The 22414-nt window shown below is 51.1% G+C and overlaps 1 protein-coding gene across 3 annotated transcripts; it reads left to right on the top strand.

Annotated features, from left to right (window-relative positions):
• The first annotated feature begins 311 nt into the window (after positions 1-311).
• YOD1 (YOD1 deubiquitinase) lies at positions 312-21539 on the top strand. 3 transcript variants are annotated; one of them, XM_061566960.1, is made up of 4 exons: positions 312-368; positions 14105-14365; positions 15715-16219; positions 16750-21539. In XM_061566960.1, the coding sequence occupies exons 2-4, from the start codon at positions 14158-14160 to the stop codon at positions 17111-17113; spliced, it is 1077 nt and encodes a 358-aa protein (XP_061422944.1). In that variant the 5' UTR covers positions 312-368; positions 14105-14157; the 3' UTR covers positions 17114-21539. The 3 variants fall into 3 exon arrangements, with proteins under 3 accessions (XP_061422944.1, XP_061422943.1, XP_061422942.1); XM_061566959.1 differs by having other exon boundaries at positions 335-569; positions 14108-14365; XM_061566958.1 differs by having other exon boundaries at positions 336-569.
• The last annotated feature ends 875 nt before the right edge of the window (positions 21540-22414 follow it).

The raw sequence follows: 22414 nt of genomic DNA, 5'->3' as shown, positions 1-22414 counted from the left end.
CTACAACATCAGAGTGCAGCGCCACATTAAATACGCACTACAATGACAATAGTTTAAAGCGATTTGAAGCATCTTTTATTTTCAAAATGGAAATATGGTTTTGGGGGGGGCAGAGCTTTGTGACGTCACATTTGAGGGGGGGGGGTCTGACTTTTTGTGACGCCGTGTGACGAAGGGGGGGGGTCAAAAATCGTCCAAAATCGCGTGACGTCATTCATGGACGGCCCCTTTTACTCGTCGTCCCTGTCCCATTAACCTCGAGCGATGACGTCATCGCACAGGCGTCCTCGCGGTGACGTCACGTTGCCGCGGGGCGTATCCTCGACATGACGTCACGGGGGCACAGCGTTCATATGACGTCAGAGCATGTAAGGAACCCGGTGGCCGAGGGTAAATAGTCTTAGTGACTCGGCGCTAATTTTGATTTGGGTTGTTTTTAAATTACAGTTGTTGTTTTTAAAAAGTCATCCTGTCACGCGAATGCCGTCGCCGTTACTTCTGCTGTTGCCGTTGTGCGACCGGTAACGGTACAAGCCTCACGGGGCCGGCCGCCTCGACTGGAGATCAGAGTAAGCGCCCTTTGTGAGGCCAGACCCAACATCACAATCATCATCAGCAGCAGCAACATCATCATCAGCACCATCATCATCAACCACAGTGTTAAGCAGAGGCGTTCCTTTGTGAGGACAGACCCAACATCATCATCAGCATCGCCAAATCATCATCAGCATCGCCAAATCAGCATCGTCAAATCATCAGTAACATCATCAGCAACATCAAACACAGTGTTAAGCAGAGGAGTTCCTTTGTGAGGACAGACCCAACATCCCCATCATCATCAGCAACATCATCATCAGCACCATCATCAGCAACATCATCAACCAGTGTTAATCAGAGGCGTTCCTTTGTGAGGACAGACCCAACATCACCATCATCAGCAGCAACATCATCATCATCAGTACCATCATCAACCACAGTGTTAATCAGAGGCGTTCCTTTGTGAGGCCAGACCCAACATCACCATCATCATCGCCAAATCATCATCAGTAACATCAACCACAGTGTTAAGCAGAGGAGTTCCTTTGTGAGAACAGGCCTAACATCAGCATCAACAACATTATCTTCACCGCAGCATTATTAAATCATCGGCACATTGTAGGTAGGTAAGAGGGGGGGGGGGTGTGATGTCAGGCCTATCGCCTTGGCATCATCAACAGCATCAGCACATGGACACGATCTTCCTCGTCAGCACTGTGCAAGCAAGAGGGGTTCCTTTGTGAGGCCGGGCCTCTAACACCGCCATCGCAGCAGCAGTTATCACCATCATCAGCACATCGACACGATCTTCATCGGCCACAGCCATCGTCATCAGCAGCACAGTGTAAGCAGAGGGATTCCTTTGTAAGACCAGGCCTAACTGTTATCACAGCCGCATCATCAGCACATCAACATAAGCACAATCATCATCGTCGCATTAGCAACGCAGAGTGAGCAGAAGGGCTCCTAATACCGCCACCATCATCAATAGCAGCGTTATTGTTATCATTAGCACAACAACATCTTCATCAGCAGTATCAACAGAGTAAACAGAAGGGTTGCTTTGTGAGGCGAGGCCAAACAGCATCATGGGGCATTGCCATAGTAGCGAGTTAGCTGCGTTTTTTGCTGACGTTTACGGTTCCAATGCTGCGGCCGCCCTGGTTAATATTGCGTTAACCACAGTGGGCGTTGAAGATCCCGTGTGAAATCATTCGCAAGAGTCGACCGTTGTGTGGCAACGTAGAATAATGCGTAGCTACCGTTGTCCCAAACTGCAAAAAATCTTTTAAAAAAGTCACGCTATTCGGTGAAACTTTCTGGGGTAAACAAGCATTACAATAATCATCAGCAGCAGCATCATTCCTTCTCAATAAAATAATAAATTCATCGTCACGTTTTCATCAGCACATCATCGTCAACTTCGTAATCAACTAATCAAGACGTTGTTTCATCACAATCATCAAATTCATCATAAAAGTCCTCGTAAAACACCAACACATTGTAAAACACAACATCATTAACCGAATTAACATAATCAGTTTATTATTACATTCACAAAATTAAAACGCCTCATTACCCCATTCACATCTGAACCCATAAAATATTAAATATTCGCTGATACTGCGTTGGCTGTGGTGCACAAACAACAACAAAACTGAGCGCAATTGTCAATATCACTGTGTGACCTAAAACAACTATATATGTGACGTTTCAGGCAATGACCCTTCACAACACAGCACATGCAGAGGCCACTCCCTATTCCTGATGACGACCGCTTGTGTTGCGATCGAAACGTCGTGATATTTGTATTATTTTTTATTCACTTTATTTTTTATTATTTGATTGTTATAATTGTTTTATATCTACGCGACTTTACCGAAAGAACCATAACATATGCAGAGACCACTTTACCTCCCACGCCTATGTGTTGTGAGGAAGGGCCACCGCCCATAACGTCAACTTTTATAAGACCACAGTGTTATTGACACATTTATTTGCATTTTATTTTGTTTTTAGTTCATCACAAGATGTCTGCATCATCACTCAACATCATCATCATCGACCATACCAATATCCATTATAATCCATGATTTGTTTTAATGTTGAGACATCAGTAGGACGATGCGTGTTGGTGGTTTAAAGCTAGGCTTGTGTGAACTATACACGCCTAGCATTATGCTGCACTGCCATGCCATGTGCAAGGAAGGCACCCTGTCTGGTAGGGTTGAGGCTACGGTCACAATATCACATTTGCCGTATCGAATGCTCAATTTCCTCGTGTTGTTTTTACTCGGATATTTTGCGAGCCTGCTGCTCCACATAATAGCCCGTGAGGCACAAGGCAGCAGAACGCAATTATGTCTATTCTCTGCTGATGACTCATAACAAGTATGAACACACAATATTGAGAACCGCAGAGCTTGGGCAATTGTTGACATCGCCTCACTGCCAAGCTGCTTCCGTTCAGCTTGTCTGTGGTTCCTCGGTGATTGTGAGATGCAGTTTGCACAAACTAGGCTTTATAAAACAAAAAATATTTCACACTGTACACATTTGTCTCATCCTACTGCTCCCGGAAATAATGCATCCACATTTTACTCTTTGTCTGAAACAAGGCTGTGTGCATTCCACACACAGTGTGATGATGAGACGTAATGCACGATGGGAGGACCAATACACACAATCATAAACTCACCTTGTGCTGTGCTCTCCCACTTGCATGAACCCGCATTGACTGGTGTGGTGAAGCATGGATAAATCCCTTGAGATGGGACATAATGCAAGGGCGGTCCAGGGGTTTCAAGTAACACATCCATAGCAAGCGCTGTTCGCAAGCAGCTATGAAGGCCAGCACGGCACACGAGGGGGTTGGTGGCCAGCTCCACGCCCGGTCGCCTTTGTTTACCGAGTGCGGATGTTTTATACACTAGACCAGGTACTCATTTGAGGCCAAGTCGACCCAGGGGAGGCCTAGGCCTGGTTCAGATAATCGTCACTGGTGTTGGCCATGAGCAGGAATCAAACTCGTATGGCCGGTTTCATAGCGCGCTAACCGCTACACTACTGCTCTCCCAATACACAATAACAATTCATGACAAGTACACACACACAAACACTCATATTTGCATCGTAAACTTAAAGTTTTAAACAATGAATACGGCATCTAGAACAGGAACAAGGCAGTTCATATGAACATCGCACCACAATCAGCGCATACATTTATGGTGCACATCGTATGGAATGTGTCTCGGTTTAACGTTATTTTCATATAGAATATTAAAACTCAACATCCGTCAGTGACACTGGCCTTAAAAGGAAAAACATATGGGGACGTTTTCATACCTGTTAACCCACACGGTTTATCCATATTCCTGTACAGCGACATTGAGAGTTCAGGTTGAATACGGCATTCAGCCGTTTTAATACGGGCAACGAATTTTTTTAAAATCTATTTGTTTGTAGTTCTTCCTTGTCATGGGGCTTTGTAGGATGAACATTGAGATTTAGAAGGGCACGGGGTGACCAATAAGGTCTGAATTGGTCTGTATGAAGTAGGCACTGATGAGGGTTTGACAGGTATGCATTTTGGGCAATGGGCCCTTCTTTGGAGCACTTTAAAGCGGTGTTATGAACGAACGTTTTTAGTGATTTTTTGTTGTTAATTGTGCTTGTGCAACACACGAGCACAATTGTTTCCAAAACGCACCGCCACCAAATAATGTATTCGTATGGAGTCTTCTCGAGATGCCAACGGTTGTGAATGTTGTGCCAAGTGCGTTTTATCAGAACCCCGCACACTGCTCGACACGAGGGGTCCGTCATCCACCAGGGGATTGATCAATGGCTGGCATTGGTGTCGGTGCTTGCTTCATTAGTTCAAACCGCGATTGACGTTTTCGTTAGTACTGTATCATAATTGTCATCTTCCTTTGCAGGGGGTTGGTAACATGAGCACTCCTTTGTGATTGTCACGATCGTATATTGTCACATTCACCAGCGGTACACCATCATGATCATCGGTAAATAATCGTCATCCATCCATACATCATAATTTTACTGGGTATGATAAAATGGCCATTGCTTTGTGATCATCACCAGTACACGCTCACAATCAGTACATCGTAATCATCATCTCACCATGGCCAATAAATGAGCGCTATTCTGTGGTAAGTAAACAGTCCTGTAATTGTAATGTGCACAAACCAAGTAACTGGCACAGTTTGGTGTTAACACTGGTTTATAAATAAGGGGGGAACACATCTAATTTCCTTGTTTTCTCAAGGCAGTGTTAATTATTAAGTTGGCAAGGTTGTTTTTGTTTATGTGCACCTACCACTGGCCTGGCACTGGGTCTCTTAAATGTTTTAGTGGTTATTTAGAGACTGATTGCTGTATCAGAATATGGAATATAAACAGCACTTGTTCAGGACCATCTTCATAAATGTGTCACGCCAGCGATTAAATTACAATTGCAATTACAACGGCATAGTCATCTAAAATTACAATTACATTGTGAATTGCACAACAACAATTTAGGGTTTACATTTAGCTCTGGAGACATACTAGACCAAGATTCACAATTTTACAATTGCGCTATATCAATTCGAAATAGAATAGATAGACAAGACAGCCCAAACACATCACCTTCGCCGGTTTATTGCATCGTTGGTTTTAGAAAAATTGGCGTGGTATTTTTTGGCAAGAAAAAATCTGTTGAAAATTAACATTTGACGGTAATAATCTACTTTAAAGGCGACTTCTATCCAGCAAAGCGTGCAACTGTGACCATAGAATCGGTCCTCCCCCATCCTGCCTTGCATGCCATGGGACATTTTGTCAACATCACGTGGCATCGTAGCCCCTTGGCTTGGGGCATTATTTTGATATCTTGCTTGTATTCCAGTCATGGCTTCACTGTAACAGCTCGAAACTGCTGACCTTGATGAACTCCGTCTGGAGGTATCACGGCGCGTCGTTGAGTTTAAATCTCATCTTCCCCTGGCCGCCTGTCAAAGCTGTCGACTTACGGTGATGGCTCGAGCAAGGCTGGTTTGGTTTGTGACGGTGAAGGTGGTGGCGGCAGCGGGTGTGCGGGAGGGTTGGTGAACGGCTGGGTTGAAGTGATGTGATGGATGCCATCAGCTGCTTTGGTTTGTGAGGGCGACATGTTCCTCATTCCCGGTCTGAACAAATCGCCGTGTCTTCAGCACGAGTGAAGATAATTCACCGAACCTGGCAGGGATGTCGTGGTGGAGTGATAATTGTTTTTCATCGTGACATGGCCAGGGGGCTGAACGCAACTCCATTTAACATGAACCACATGAGGCCTGCCACTTTGAAATGGCCTGCAGACGATATTTATCCATTATTGCAATCACCTTAGCCTCACTAATCGGGTACGAGAGTGCAAAATAATTTCAACTGGACACCACTTTAAAATGTCATCGTGCTCAAGTCACTTCTGTCATCTACAAGGGCCTCTTGCAACCCAAATAAACTTATCCACGGATAATTGAGAATTATACATACGAATGATTCCCCACTTCATTAAAAGTGTCTGTAGTGTAAATCCGAGATAATATAACTGACCAATAGTCAAAGGGAAATAGTAAACATTTAATTGCACTCGTATCGCATAACAAAAACGTCAACACATTGGTCAATAAGACTGGTCTTAAAAGTAGAAAAATATGAGTGACATCTTGGGCAATTTCCCATCTTCATAGCACTAAACAATACACTAAGAAACAAGTCAAAATGCGATGTTTATCCGGGCTGTTGCTTTTTGTGAGGGGATATGCAAACGAATGTGCTAATGTCATTGTCATCAACCAGTGGAGTGAAGTCAGCTTCATTCGACCGATGCGTCAAGATGCAAATCTGGCCTAAAATGCGTCCCCCCTTCGCATATGTGCGTTGGTCATCACATACTTCCTTAGGGGGTCTTTGAACTCTGGTGCCAATTCCACATTCCACCGATCAGTACCTGCATTCTTGTAGAATAGGGATATGGATGCGTACTGGACCCACCGGTTCGACTTCCTGGCACGGCAGTTTGAAACATTGGGCAAGTTCCTTTCATCCCGTTCTGCCTCTGTCCTCCCAGCAGTATACATGGGTATGCCACGGTCACAATGGGCAGGAATGTGTGTGGTGGGGTAAAGTGCCAGAACTTCCGCCTCTTCTTCCACGGCGTTTGGCCAGCGTGGGATAGTCGGCCAAAATATCCTCGAGAAGGGACTCCTGGACGCTGAGCAAAACATTCATCGTTGGAATCGGTCCAGGGAACAACCTGCCCTCGTTAAGGTAAATGGCAAACGCCCGTGGCATTTACGTGATCACAGTTGCCATTACAGTGTGCGGTGTGTGCGTAAACAATGGTGTTTTGTTAACATTTTCCCTTTAATGTTGGACGTTGCTGAGGCCACTCCCTCGACCCCGCGTGGGCTCTGTGGACCGGCTCGTGAGCAGCAAGGGGGGCGGTGTTTTGGCTCAAATACGGCACCCCCAGTGGCACGAACCTTTACTCTATTTTGGCCGAGGCATGATTCGTGTTACACCAAACAGTGTGTGCCGCGAAATCTGTGTCCTGACCGACCTTGAACTGGAGCAACAACAAGCGCACATGCTCGCACGTACAACACGCGCGCACAACACGCACATGCACAAACATTCACACATATAAACACGTAGACACGTACATGAAAATTACAGCAACGCACGTGTGCACATGTTTCCACATGAATATGCATGCACACTCGCATTCATAAACAGTATGCGAATTTGACCTTTGGACAGCCACTGTTGACTTACCCACGAAGTGGTTTGTATTTTAGCGACCCCAGAGGAGACGATGGGGCTGTGTCAATCGGCCACCAGGAGTTGAAGCTGCAACCTTCTGATGATTGCGAGCCACTCGCTCTACTTCTGGGCCATCTGTTTGGAGTTCTCACTCCTGTGGCTCTGGGGCCCGCCAACAGAGATGGGCACAGGGCCCCAATGCGGAGCTCATCCCTGAGCAGGGACGCACTTTGACCTGGTTTTGTGGCAGCGGTCGGGAAGCTCTCGCCCACCCCTCCTCCGTGAGCGGCGAAACGCCGCGGGAGCGTGAGGACGCGGGGCCACGCCGCGGCCGCTGCCGCACTAATTTAGGAAGGAGGCCAGCGTCTGTCTCCTGACGCGAACCCTCGCTTCGCCTCGCGCGCGCGTCCGCCTACTGTGTGCACGTGCAGGAATTCCAGGCGGCTTGGAGTCACGGGTGTTGTGTTTGTGCCGTCCGCTTTCCCCGTGGCCCCGTGCGCGCGTGTGCATGCGTCCCTTCTGTACGAGGGCTGCCCGTGTCGTATGACGGCTGCGTTTAAATAGCACGCGCTGCTGTATGTTCTTCGATGAGTTGCTGCAAAAGTAATTGTAATTATCAAGACTATTGTCATCATCAACCTTCAACATCGCCAACGTCAACAGAACTGTCATAATCGTCCTCGCCTTTATAATCATTGATACTGCCATCATTAAAACACCATCGTAGCCACCACTTCTGTTATTGATTGTCATCATCACCAACAACACTGACATCACCAGCACTTCTATTACCACCATCACCACCGCCAATATCACCGCTGCCATTATTACAGTCACCATCAGAATTGGCATTATAAAAATAACAACCACCACCATCATCATCTTCACCACATCTGCGGCATTATTATCATTACTGCCATCATCGCCAACACCATCACCACAACCACCGTCAGCAGCCACAGTAACTTAATCGGACATTATATTTCCGCACTGGATGTAACCCCCTAATGGTCTGGTGATTGGCATAATCCCTCGGTTAGGGAGTACCGATTTTACTCGCAACATCACAATATGCTGTCTATAAACTGTTCTTTATCTTTGGCAGGGTCAGGCTCCACCAGGCCCCCAATGATTAGTTGCTGCCTCTCGTCTGACTCCGGCTGTGTCTTGATTTAGAGACGTTTATCTCTATGGGCACTTGTAGAAATAATAACGTGCCAGAGTTTGCCTAATTAAATCAATGCTCAAATGAAACATGAGTCTAGAACGCCCATATGCTGATGGACTGGAAAAATATACTTTTTATGGAGAGGGACTGATGTCCTTTTGACTGTCGTATAAAGATTGGGCATTGGATTAAAACTGAGGTAGAATCCATCATCGTCATCTATGATTTATCCACTGCTGGATGAAGGATTCCTCAAGCAGTCACCATTTTTCACGGTCTCACGATACAATGATCCATCTTGTTCCGGCGGTCATCCTCTAGGTACGTTCCCTTTGGCTGCCGCTCTCTAACCAATCCCCTTCGTTGGCCATCATCCCATCCAGCGACGCCTCCTGTCAAAGCCACACGTAACTTCCTTAACGTTCACTGTGACGTAACATGTTTACATCTCAACACGATGACAGACGAGAGCAGACTTACTGTTGATGCAGGAATTCGCTACTCTGAAGACCTCGCATTCCGACCAGAGCGGGAAGCGCTGGCAATAAATTAACGTACGGAGGGGGGGTCCGGGGACAGAGGGAGGAGAAGGATTTAAGAGGAGGGCGTTGTGGGAAAGACCAGGCAGACGCGGTGGGCTTTCACTTTTGAGGACCTATTTGCATGCTGAGATAGAGAGGCAAAGCAGATCTGTCGTCTTCTCCGTCAGTCATCACGTGGCAGCTGATGTTGAGACCGGACGAACTTCTTCCGATTCTCCCATTCTCCGGTCGTGGTCATTCGTTGCTGCTTGCTTCCTCGTTTTAACCCCTTACACGGATTATTTTTACTTCGTGGTTAAACTCCAATCCCCTCGACATGCAGGCGACAGCGATGTTACGTCTTTCTTGTCTCGTTCCATCTGATCGAGTGGCTTGACGATAGGAATTTAGCCGCCAAACATGATTTGAATCGCGTTTGTTTACAACGGCCAGCGTCGACAACATTCGTTATCCCAGCCGGTCGTGGTGATTTTCTTTTCACTCGCTTGCAACGCTATCCCGGTTGGTGCTCGGCGGGGCCAGATTTACGCCGCGTTGCCGAACACTTTTCCTCTTCTCATTTTTGGCAAAATCGCGCCAATGTTGGCATCGCCATCGGTGGAGCAAGTGTCATGTGTTACGGCCATTTTGTCAAGAATCCCATTGCCTACTGTACAGTGCCTGTCTTACAAGCAGCGGGAGTCGTGTGTGTTGGTGTGTGTGAGGTCCTGGGGGAGGGGAAATCTCTTTGCCTGGAAAACAACGTGGGACAAAGTAGGGATGACCCTGCCGAGGCTGTGGTGCCTCAAATATTGGAAGAAGACGTCACCCCCTGTGAGTGGCTGGATGAGTTGCTATCTGTTGAGGAAGTACTGAAGGCGATTCGGAGTCTGAGACCAGGAAGGAAAGGCACTGGGCAGAGATGATCTCCCAAGCGAAATGCTGAGGGAGGGTGGCGTTTGTGCACAGACTGCCCTACATGACATTATAACAAAAGTCTGGACCACTGGACGGGTTCCGCAGGATTGGAAGGATGCCCTGGTGGTCCCCCTCTTTAAGAAGGAGGAAAGCACAGACTGTAACAACTACAGGGGCATCTCACTCCTCAGTGTGCCGGGAAAGGTCCTGGCAAGGATTATTCAACATCGTCCTTGCTAGGCATGCTGAGGAGAGGCTTGTGGAGCCCCAATGCGGTTTCAGGAAAGGGTGGTCCTGCACAGATGCCATATTTCTGTCCGTCTGCTACAGCAGAGGTGTAGGGATTCCAACAAGACCTACATCTCTGCTTTATTGACCTGGTCAAGGCCTATTTTACCATCAGTCGGCCTGGGTTGTGGGTTGTTCTTCGTGCTTTCGGAGTCCCTGACCCTCTGTTCACGATCATTAAGGACCTTCATGATGGTGAGCGGGCCCGGGTAAAACTACGTGGCTGGGAGTCGGAGCCATTCCCTGTACACCTTGGGGTGCGACAGAGATGTCCTCTGGCTCCCACATTATTTAACATCTATTTCGACGATGTAGTTCATGAAGCTTTCAATCGCTGTACCGGAGGAATTTCCATCTGGTACAGATACAATAGGAGGCTGATTCGATGCCCGGGTGCGGTCAAGGGATGGCTCCCCATTGCTCAACCATGCTGAACCTGGAGCTTGCCACTAAGAGGTGGGGCCTTACCATCAGCCCCACCAGAACTAAGCACCTGCCTGGGTATTTTGTACCATTGGACACTCCACCCCCACAACTCCCAATTGGTGATAGGGCAGTTGTGGAGAGAGTGGAGAGTTTCCTATACCTGGGCAGTGTGCTCATGACCAGCTCCGGTTTAACAGCAGACGTCTCACTCTGAATCAGTCGAACGGCATTATCTTTTCATCGGTTGCGTAATGCTGTGTGGAAGCTACCTGGTCTGTCTTTCCGCATGAAGCTTCAGGTCTTCTCTGCCACAGTCATTCCCTCCCGTCTCTATGCTTGCGAAACGTGGACCCCCCTAATGGAACATTTTCGCTGTTTAGAAACATTTACGCTGGCCTGCCTACGATCTATCCTGGGTTTAACCAGGCTAGATTGTGTGAGGAGCTCACAAATATTTGAAAGATCCAGGACAAAGTCCCATCGGTGAGCTCCTCCGGCAGGCAAGGCTGCGTTGGCTGGGTCATGTAGCCCGCAAAGCCCAGCCACCGCATGCCTAAACAGCTTTTGTTCGGCCGGATCGAGGGGGCTAAACGGGCGCGGCACGGGCTAGAGAAGAGATAGAGTGATGTGGTACAGGAGGATGTGGAGCTGAGTCGACTTGCTGATGCCTGGTACCAGCGGTGTCAAGATCGGCCTCTGTGGAGGAGGCTCGTGAAGGACACTACTGGGCAGTTCGAGGCAGTCGCCCTCCAACAACAAGGAGGATGGAGCGATGCTCACAACAACCAGCGGAGCGCCGGGTGGCTAAAGCACAGTAAGTTGGTACACTAGGGGGCACAGGTGGTGCATCGGCCAGTCATCTCAGTCATCTCAGTCAGTCGACCCGTGGCACCTGGGTCTATCCTGTGACCTGCCAGCGGGCGTTTGACACTTCACGTGGACTCAACGTGCACATAGCCTGGCAAAAGCGTCGTGGTGACGTCACCGCCACTTAGTGGCGAATGGCGGTTGTTGTTGTGTCTGCATGTGTGTTGGAGCGCCAGTGTAGCGGTTAGCGCACTGCCCTTCGAACCCAGCTACCCGACACCAGTAACGATTATCTAAATTGGTCCAGGGCCTCCCCTAGGTCGACTCAGCCTCAAATGAGTACCTGGTGCAGTGTGTAAACATTGACACTCGGGAGAAAAAGGTGGTCGGACGTGGTGCTGGCCACCCCAACCCCTCGTGTGCCATGCCGGCCTTCATAGATGCTCGCTAACAGCACTTACCCCAACAGTCTGTTAAAGCTATACGGGGGATCTTTGTTTGTGGTGAGCGGCGACGCATTTGATTCCTCACTCACGGCCCACTAATATCTGAATTTGTCCCGGACCTAGCTTAGGTCAACTCAGCTTTAAATAAGTACCTGGTGCAGTGTGTAAACTTCAGCACTGGGCAGACAAAGGCGGCCGGACGTGGTACCGGCCAGACCACCCCTTCGTTTACCATGCCAACCTTTCTAGGTGCTCACTAACAGCCCCAGTCCCCCCTACAGTCTGTATGGTTATGTGGTGGGATCTTGGTCTGTGAGTGTATGTTATTTATGGCCAGAGAAGAAGAGGGGGGGGGGGGCAGGCGAGATGGAAAATATAGCCCATGAGGGCCAACAGTAACCAGAGCCGCTGTATCGGCTTGCGGATTGGCGGACCTCAACGCATCCTCCGAAATAACAGTGACCCTGGTTTTCCTGAATGTGTTTAATTGGTGTTCTGTAAAACACTTAGGCGCTGTTAACGGCCCGGTCTGCGCCCCGTTGTTTCCTTTGCCTTGTTTCGGGTTTTACATTTTAATCCGAGAACGGTTCGTTCCTTCTGCGCAGGAAATTGGACTATGTCATCGTGCTCTGTTGCACACTTGACAGCGAAATTTGCCGAGTGGCCGCCGCATCCGAACGCTTATCGCTCGCTTGGGGTCTGTGTGCAGCAAAGCGAGTTTGCTGATAAGCGTTTGAGCTTCGTGAGCGAGTCCATAGTGAGTGAGCGAGTGAGTTGGTAATTGAGAGATTGAGATAGTGAGTGAGTCGGTGGGTGCATGTGAGTGAATGATCGAGTGAGGGAGTGATCATTGGATGACTGGGTCAGTACGTGAATGAGCGATTGAGTGGATGAAGAAGAGAGCGAGTGAGTAAATGGGTGAACAGTTGAGTGAGTGGATTGAGTAAGTGAATGAGTGAGTGGGTCCTCGAGGGAGCATTTGAGTTTCGTGATTCAGTGAACCAGGGAGTGAGTGGCTGAGTGAGTGGGTGGGTGAATGTTTGGGTGAGCAAGCGAGCAAGCAGTTAACTGGAATGTGTGGTTGACCGGGTGAGCACAAGAATGATAAAACAGATGGTGCATTCACACACGATAACGGCGAGGACATGCCATCCGCATCGCGGCACCTCGATGCTTGGTGCCACATTTCCAGGTGTTCCGGCGTCGGCACAGGCATCTCCACTCCCTCGTGAGGCCACGTGTGACGTTGAAGCGGTGTGAGAAATTCGTTGGTCTCTTTGATTTAAACAAAAAACCCACTTTGCTCAAGTCAATATTTACACACGACCAAGTATTTTCTGACTGCCCGTGCGTATCTGTCCCTGAGCGTGCATGTACTTGTTGCTGCGAGCGATGCGCCGCGTTTTTTATTATAAGGCTCTGCACCCACAGAGACACGAGTTGCAGTCGAACGGCCCAAGGTCAACTCGGCATAATTTGAGCACTTTGGGAAGATCGCAAACAAATAGAAGCTCCGGGCAGCAGATAAAAGCAGCCACACTTGCATGTCTATGGTGGGGTGTGGTGGCAACCCTACTGCCCGGTTGTTGTGCTACACTCTCCGTGAGTGTTCCGTTGGTCGTGACTCGATGTGGTGGTTGCTAAGTGTGCTCGTGCTACACGCTGGTCGGGTGCAAGGTCAACTGGAAACCGACAAAGGGGGCAAGGTGAAGTAGCTTAGGTTATGGGTTAGAGACAGAGATAGGGCTGGCTAGTGCGGTTAGGCTCGGCGCTAGGGTGTGGTTGTTAAATATAGAGCTAGGGCTTCTGTCCTGTCGGTATTTGTGGAAACGAATGCGTCTGCGTGTGCACGAGCTTGCACGTGTGTGCCTTGCGTCTGTGCGTTCATGTTGGCACTGTGGGGAAAACAGGCTGCATCTGCCAGTCATCTCGGTTAACCCATGACACTTGGGTCTTTCCTGTGACCTGCCAGCAGCGAGCCTTCCACACTACACATGGCCTCAAAAGTGCATCCAGCCTGGCACAAGCGCCATGGTGACGTCACCGCCACTTATTGGCAAATGGCGGCTGTTGTGTGCTCATATGCTTACGCGTACACGTCTGTGCGTGCGCACGTGTGCTTGTGTGCTTACACCTGTGTGCGTGTGCTTACACGCGTGCTTCTGCGTGTGCCGCACCACCACCACCAGCAGCAGCAGCCCGCGCCGCTGCCACCACTGCAGCCACCGCCGGCGCCACCACCATGCTGCGCCTGCGCTGCAAGAGCAAGAGCGGCACGCACGCCGTGGCGGGCCTGTCGGAGCGCTCGAGCCTCCGTGAGCTCCAGGCGCGACTCTCCGAGGCCACGGGCATCGCGCCTGCCGCCCAGCGCATCATGGCCGGCTTCCCACCCTGCGACCTCGACTTGGCCAGGGCAGACGCCTCGCTCAGCGAGCTGCACGTCAAGTCCGGTAGGCCAGGAGAGCGTGACCAGCGGGGGCGGCTGGCAGCAGGCGGCGCGAGACCGCCTTTGTCTCAGTTGTGGGGCCGAAAGGTTGCGAGTTCAGATCCTGGTTGGGGGTTGACTCGGCCCATCATCTATCTCTCTGCGGTGGATAAAATGGTTTTACATCAACAGGGTGTGCTATGGAATGACTTGCCACCACCATAGGAATGAGGAATTTCCACCGTTGGCTCTGCAGGGTCCTTAACAGGAGCTGAGCACCAATATCCCAGAGCTCATTTGAGCTGGCAGTCGCTCTGGCTTGGGACTTGACTGAGCTGGGACGATGGAGCTATGAACTCGATCGGTCGACTTGTTTTGCGATCGACCAGTTTGTCTGTGGTCGACGCGTACAAGCGACTGGTGTGGACGGCACCGCCACCATTCGCAGATTTGGAGGGCGGTGCTACCTGGGACAACTAGTTAAAGGGGGCTAACCTACTCCGCAGTGAGTCCGGGGCAAGCGGTGGCTTGTGTTGTGTGGAGGAGCTGTAGCCGATGGGACAGGACACGAGGCTGCTTATCCATGTGTTGCTATTTACATCTCCATGCCTCTTTGCACACTTTTTCTTTGCTTTCGTTCTATTTCCTTGATCACTGTCAATGTTTCCGATCCTCAGGTCATAGCAGGAAATGCACTGGACTGGTTAAAATAATCAAGGTTCACAAGGAAGTGCCTAAAAAAAATAAAGTGCTTAATCAGGGAACGTGTTACTTCTTATAGACAGTTGTACACTTGTGCATGAGAGTTATGTTTCAGTGGGAGAGGGCTGATTGACAGCGTAGTGTGTTGGGATCCGCACGGCCCATGTGTGTCCTTGCATTACGCAAGTAAACGTAGCGGCGCACAGCTTAGGAAGCCTGTGCTCTGGAAGGCACTCGTGCGCCCTCCTGTGTTTGGTTTGGGGAATTGGAGTGCAAAGGGATCTTATAAAATAAATAAAATCACAACGTTTCGGGCGCAACACAAGCGTCCGTCATCAGGTGGGACAACCACAGCAAGAAACAACTGCTGAAGTGCCCACTTCAGCAGTTGCGCCCGAAACGTCGTGATTTAATTTATTTTATACTTACGTGACTTTGCCGAAAGAACCAAAGAGTATGGATCCCTGCAGTCACGAAAACTTCAAATCTAGATGGCAGGTGATAATTCACCAGTTGTCACGAGAACCGTTTTACGCAATCAGCGTTGCTGCCGCCGATCTCGCCCATAATTGCCGCGCCGCTCGTTATTAGCGTCGCCGCCGGCGTGCTGCGTTGCCGCGCACCGTCGACGCTGTAAACGCGCCGCCGCTCTGCGCCGCAACCTCCATCCAGGGGACACGCTTATCGTGGAGGAGGACATGGCGAGACGCAAGACGGCCACCCGCCCCAACGGCCTCCCGAGCCCCCGCGTGACCGCCGCCCCCGCCGAGCGCCACCGCTCGCCGTCGCCCAGAGGCCCCGCGGGTCAGCCCGCGAGCCCGGCCGCTCGCCCCGTCGCCCGCCCGCCGCCTGCCCAGCAGCCGTCGCCACCGTCGCCACCGTCGCCACCGCCGGCCCTGCCGATGCGGCTCAGTCGGCACGTGGTTCCCGCCGACAACTCGTGCCTCTTCACGAGCGTGAGCTACGCGCTGGACGGGCCGGTGGCGGCGGCGCCGGCGGCGGCCGCGACCGCGGCCGGGCGCGCACGCGAGCTGCGCCGTCTGATCGCGAGCGTCGTGGCCGGTGAGCCCGACACGTACTCGGAGGCGCTGCTCGGGAAGCCCAACGCAGAGTACTGCCGCTGGATCGAGCAGGAGGACACCTGGGGAGGCGCCATCGAGCTCTCCATCCTCGCCAGGTGAGTAGCAGCATCACGCCGGCGCGGGGGGGGGGGATCGCTTGTTCCGTCGCATCTCTTGTCGTCTCGTTTGAGCTGCTTCGTTTGTGATGCTGGTGCTGCCCGTCTCGTTTGTTCGCCGTCATTCTGACCGTTAGCCGTAAAGGAAAAAATGGGCGTAAAAAGTGCATGAATGGAAGCTAATAGCTCTATGCATTCAGTGTGAGATGTGTGCATCATGAGTATACAGATCCGTTTTAATCAGGGACTGATTGGCTGACAGAACACACGTGACGGCGCCTATGAACTACTCGATGCACACGGTGCAAACACAACCATACATACAGAAATGAGGATCAGATGAGAGGCCATGCAAAATGATACCGTATACAAACAATCCATTCTCAAACCAAATTATGACCCCAAATCGCAACGACTTGTCACACTACCGAGTGAGTGAATCGCTCCAGATATGTTCCTGACAGTTGCCGCCACCTTGTGTCTCCCCTCCCGCCCGCCCACCCGCCCGCTCTCTCCGACGCCCCCCGCAGGTTCTACGAGTGCGAGATCTGCGTCGCCGACACGCAGACTCTACGCGTCGACCGCTTTGGCGAGGGCTCCGGCTACGCGCGCCGCGCGCTCCTCATCTACGACGGCATACACTACGACCCACTGGAGCTGTCTCCCGCCGACGGTGCTCCCCACCGCCCCCCACGGACGCTCTTCCCCACGACCGACGATGTGCCGCTCGCGCAGGCCCAGGAGCTGGCCGAGGAAGCGCAGCGGCGCCGGCAGTTCACCGACCTGACGCGCTTCGCCCTGCGCTGCCTCGCCTGCCAGAAGGGGTTGACGGGCCAACGCGAGGCTCAGCGCCACGCCGAGGAGACCGGGCACCTCAACTTCGGCGAGGTGTAGGGCCGTCCGCCGCGTAAACCAGCAGCCCCGCCAGCTAACCGGCTAAGCCCGCCAGTTGGCCAGGCAGCTCACCCGTGCCTGTGCATGCTCGCCTGCCTCCCCACCCCTGCGCTTATTGGAAAGGACGAGGGCGCTGCCACATTGCCATCGCGGCCCTGCATCCCCGGCTGGGGTTTGCTCCTGAGCAATGAAATGTGTGTGTTCTGGTGCTTTTGGAGATCTCACTACCCTGGAATTTAGGGTTTGCGGAGGCAGTTACGTCCGCGGCAGCGAGGAGCGCGACTGATGGCAGCGATGGCGACGTCGCTGAGGGAGAGGGAGGGTGGAGTTGCCGATTGTGACGGTGCAATCGGCAACTCCACGATCGCCGTGTTGCGCCCATGCCCTGCTGTTCCCTCGCCGTTTTCAGCGATCAATTCTTGACTTTGTCCCAATTTCAGCTTTGGTTTTTTAAAAGTTTCTGTTGAGGCGTGTGCTTGGTGTGAATCGGATGAAATTTGTCACGACGAGCTGTAAGAGTTGGACAAAGTCCATGGAGGGGAGCTAGCATTAAAAAAATCAGGTGCGCGTCACCGTGCGCGAGTGCTCGAAATCAGGTGCAGCTTGAATGTCGACGGGTAAATTATATTCAGGTACATTTCACCCAAAGTAAACATTTACAGCAGACGAGACATCGGTGACCCCACAGCACAGTTCCCGTTCATCCATCGCGGGTCTCCCTTCAGCAGCATCCAGACCGGATCCCGCGCCGGCGAAATGAGTGTGAGATCTGAAGCGGTCTGGAGGTCTCGCACACTCATCTAGTTTGTCACGTGACAGCACCGGCCTGGATGATGCAGCCCTGGCTTTTGAGGACCGCAGGAAGTGCTTCGGAAGACCGGGTCGACACAGCCAGCGCCTTGGCCACGTCGGCTCTCCGTGGCTGGTAGCGAACGCCCTCGGTTGGGGCGAACGTCAATTCAATCAAGCGGTCAATTGACTTCATTCAAAACCAGGTGATGGCCCGTTGAGACGAATGGGAGACCTGTGCTGCCGCGAATCCGTTTCTTCGGCACCGCTCGTGAAAGTCGCACGTGCAACCGTGGTCTGACCTGCAGCCCAAGAAACCCGTGCTGGAGCGAGGCTGGCGGCGGCGACAGCAACATCGGAGTCCAGTTCGGTGGCACCAGCTGCAGGATCTCAGATACCACTTGGCTGCCTCTCGCTTCGTTGCAAATTACACAACCCCCCGCCTTAATCACGTGTCAGACACCAACACCAAAGGTGTGTCAGTATTGCCTCTCTCGGTGCCCCCCCCCATCCCCACACTCGTTTGCTCGTCATTCGTGTTATTGTGCAGTTGTCGCAGTATTTCTCGTAGCGCGACCCATCGCGTCTGTCTGAAACGTGCGGCGTCGGGTTGGCGTGTCGACGAGGCTGTAAGCGCCAACGGGTTGGCCCGAGCAAGTGGGGAGCCTGCTGGTGTGCAGCGTAGCAGCACCAGCCAATTGGAGACGAGCCATAACCTTACACCAGAGGTCGCAACCAGGTACCCGATACCCATACCCTACCCGATACCCGGCTACCCGTACCCGGCCAGGTACGGGTAACCGTTTGCGACCCTGGTGCAGCCGGGTACGGGTACAGGGTGGGCCGTGAGTCACTGGTGAGTCACCGTTTGTCACTCATTTCCCAACGTCTTGTCTCTTCTCACAATTCAAGTTCCTAGAATCAACCCACCCGCGCCTGCAACATGGCTTCATCCCAGAGGTCGCAATCGGGTACCCTTACCCTACCCGATACCCGGCCGGTACGGGTAGCCGGGTATCGGGTAGGGTACGGGTACCCGATTGCGACCCTGGTGCGGCCGGGTACGGGTACGGGTAAGGAATCAAAACCCGTTTGCGACCTCTGCCTTACACCCTTTAGCAACACTTGCCAGCCAGACATGAAGTATAACCCCATGCAATTAGCCAATAGGATTCTTACTATAATCACTATATACTTGCATATAAGGACCTGAATATAATTGTATACCTTTCCCTAACCTTAACATTGGTACAATGATTGGGTGAGGTGCTAGGTTAGCTACTTAGGATTAGAGGTTTGGTTCGTTTTTGGTTGGCGAGTGTGGTGAGGTGTAGTGCTAGGATCTTGTTGTCGATCTTTCTAGGTTTAAGGATAGAATCGCGGGATGGCTGTTCTGGTTCGACTTCGGATTAGTGTCTGGTAGGGTAGTAAATTTATGGTGAGTGCTACAGTGCTCGGATCTATTTGTCTAGGTTGTTAGGATTAGGGCTAGATGGCGGGTGTGGTTAGGGGTCGCACTAGCATCAGGTTGGCTAGTTTACTAGACCCCTATCATTTTGCCCCCCCCCCATTGTCAATCGTGGCCTTGTCACTCTGTTCACTTTCACATCCTACGCACTGATCCGCGCGTTGTTGGCAAACGTTCCTTTTCATCCGAAATTTGGTGAACTTTTCCCCAACGTCTCCAATCGGCCAAACCTCGGGTCAAATCGCCCTGGCAGTGATACATTTCCGGTCGTGCCGTCAGACGCGAACCATGGACCATGGCGTTCACAGCGTCGTCGACAGCGGAATGAATTTTAAATAGATCCGCTCAGGATGTCGGGAATGTGTGCTCCCTCCCGCGCTGTCGTTGAACGCGCCGTGTCGCCGCTCGTTATACCTCACCCGGGGCTGGAGTCCGGGCTCACGCAGCGCTGTGCGTGTGTGTTTTTAGAATGTGCACCCACAAAAAAAAGAATGCACCTCCGCTGGCACGTGAACGCAAGTGACGTCATCAGCCGTGCCTGTCTTTTTTCGTGCGAGTTCTTTTCAGAGGGTCTCTTTCCTCCAGTTTTATTCGGCTTGTGCCATTGGCATCACATCATGAGACGACGCATCGATTCAGATACGTTGATTTGTTAGCAAAACTAAAACTGCGGAAAATTATAATAAAGTGATTTTTAACTTGGAGCAGCGTCATCATGTTAACCCAAGCAAATATTAGTCCTCTATATATTTTAGAAAGCAAGATGTACCGGTGCCACTTTTGCATGCTAGCCGGTCCCTCCATTCCCAGAGTGAGAGCTGTGTCCGTATTCTTGGTGTTAAATCAAAGTCGCTTACTGTGGGTGTTGGACTCCGCCAAGGGTGCGTCTCGTCTCCACTCCTGTTTGTGATTTTCATGGACAGGATATCAAGGCGCAGCCGAGGTATGGGGAGTGTTCAGTACGGGGGCATGGAGGTGGCGTCGCCGCTTTTTGCAGATGACGTCCTCTTTTCCTCATCGTTCTGTGATCTCCAGCGTGCACTTGAATGGTTTGATGCCGAGTGTGAAGCGGCTGGGGTGAGGACCAGCACTTCCAAATCTGAGGTCATGGTTCATTCCTGGGACACGGTGGATTGTGCTCTCCAAGTGAGGGGGGAAAAGCTGCCCTTAGTGGAGGAGTTTAGATCTCTTTTGTGAGTGATGGTAAGTGGGAGCGGGAGATCGGCCAGCGGAACGGTGTGGCATCTGCAGTGTTGCGGGCGCTGTACCGTTCCGTAGTATAGTGAAACGGGAGCCGAGTTCTCGAACAAAGCTCTCGGTTTATAGGTTGATCTACGTTCAAACAGTAACCTATGGTCATGAGCTTTGGGCAATAAAGGATGAGATCGCGTGGATACAAGTGGCCGAAATGAGGTTTCTCTGCAGGGTTTCCGGGCTCACTCTCCGTGATTGGGTGAGGAGCTCGGTAATCCAGAAGAGCCTCAAGGGTCGAGTTGCAGTTGCTCCGGATCGAGAAGAGCCAGTTGAGGTGGTTCGGGCACCTTGCAAGAAAGCCCCCCGGTAGACTCCCCCTGGAACTCTGCCGGGCACCTCCCACTGAGTGAACACCCCGGGACCAGCCCAGGACACGCTGGCGGGACTATGTTGCTCGGCTGGCCTGGGAACGCTCGGGAATTCCCAAGGAAGAGCTGGAGAGTCCGTCGCCAGGGAAAGGGAGGTCTGGACCGCCTTGCTCAACATGCTGCTGCCGTGACCGTCACCAGGACAAGAGGATTGAGAAACTAACGAAGAAAGTGAGATCGCAGTCAGAGTGAGCAGGAGGGGGACAAATCCCATGGAACCGGTGCAGTGTTGGTCCAAACAAAGAGCCAGTGGACAGGGCCTTCCCCAGGAATGGTTCGGCACGGCCTGGGTGTACTCTTTAATGGCCGTGGGAAAGTAGAACTTCGCACGCCTGCTTCGCCCGGAACAGAACCACGTGTTTTGCAACTTGTCGGCCACCAAGGGAGAGTTCCACTCTTTCTTAGTTTACAACAAGCATGGTTTACACACAGCTTGTGCGTCTGTTTCTTAGCTTTACAAACCTTTTTTTAAATTTCTGATTTGTTTAGCATATTTAAACTACACCCGTGTTGCTGTATTTGAATAAATAAAGATTGACTTTGCTTACGCTGATTCCTGGCCCTTGAGGCACCGTCCCTTGATTAGTTACCGTATTCTCCAGATTATAAGATGATCCGGAAACTTGTGCCTGGTGTCAAAGTTTTACAAATCTCGTCGCGCACTCGCACACCTTCTGGAAGATAACACGCCCCCCCCCCTCCTCCCAACTTTTAATTCAAAATGCAAAGGGAAGAAAGTGTGTCTTCTAATCTAGACCATGTGGTAATAGTCATAGTTTGTCAATAAGACCGACTTTAGTTTTTGGAGATTCGTGGGCGACACTGAAAGCTTTGTTTCGATTTAAAATGCGTTCATGGGACGGAGAAGATTCTCACCGAGGTCGTGGAACTATCGTGGATTTACTGACGGTACATGCATAATGAGTCGTGAATTAGTTTGCCATAGCTACCAGGGTCCCATGACAAAACCACGTGGAATGCGCCCCATCTCATCCAATGTAAATCATTTCAACTTGCAACGTGTTACCAACTCACTGTGTCTTCGCTTTTTGAGAACTCGGAGGTGAGGAACCACAGACAAACAATAAAGTTAGCAGCCATGAGGTGAGCAGGCACGATCAATAATTGCCAAAGCTCTACGATCCTCTATATATGAAGGTGTTACGACCAATTAAAGAGGTTTACATATGGGAGGAAACAAGCATCCGGAGAAACTCCATGCATCCGAGGGGACAACTCTTATCCCATACAGATGGAACAGGTAGGGCTCCACATTTGCCAGGGTATAAGTTACCTCCTTGACGCCGACGAGAAGAGAGTTTCACAACGTTTGTACGATCCAGCAACTCTCTCGCTGCCTCCACAGTGCTGTGGTACAGGTGGAGTGTGTATCCACCACCGCATGGCGAGAGCTCTGAAGCT

This window comes from Lethenteron reissneri, chromosome 38, assembly GCF_015708825.2.
Source record: "Lethenteron reissneri isolate LAM-NWPU_2019-01 chromosome 38, ASM1570882v1, whole genome shotgun sequence".
NCBI classification, from domain to species: Eukaryota; Metazoa; Chordata; class Hyperoartia; order Petromyzontiformes; family Petromyzontidae; genus Lethenteron; species Lethenteron reissneri.
This window is presented reverse-complemented; position numbering and strand designations above follow the sequence as displayed.

Excerpts from the sequence above, each read along its gene's own strand:
- YOD1 (XM_061566960.1), top strand. The coding sequence starts at position 14,158 with ATGCTGCGCCTGCGCTGCAAGAGCAAGAGCGGCACGCACGCCGTGGCG. Across the intron at positions 14,366-15,714 it reads CGAGCTGCACGTCAAGTCCG|GGGACACGCTTATCGTGGAG; the intron begins GTAGGCCAGGAG and ends ACCTCCATCCAG. Across the intron at positions 16,220-16,749 it reads GAGCTCTCCATCCTCGCCAG|GTTCTACGAGTGCGAGATCT; the intron begins GTGAGTAGCAGC and ends CGCCCCCCGCAG.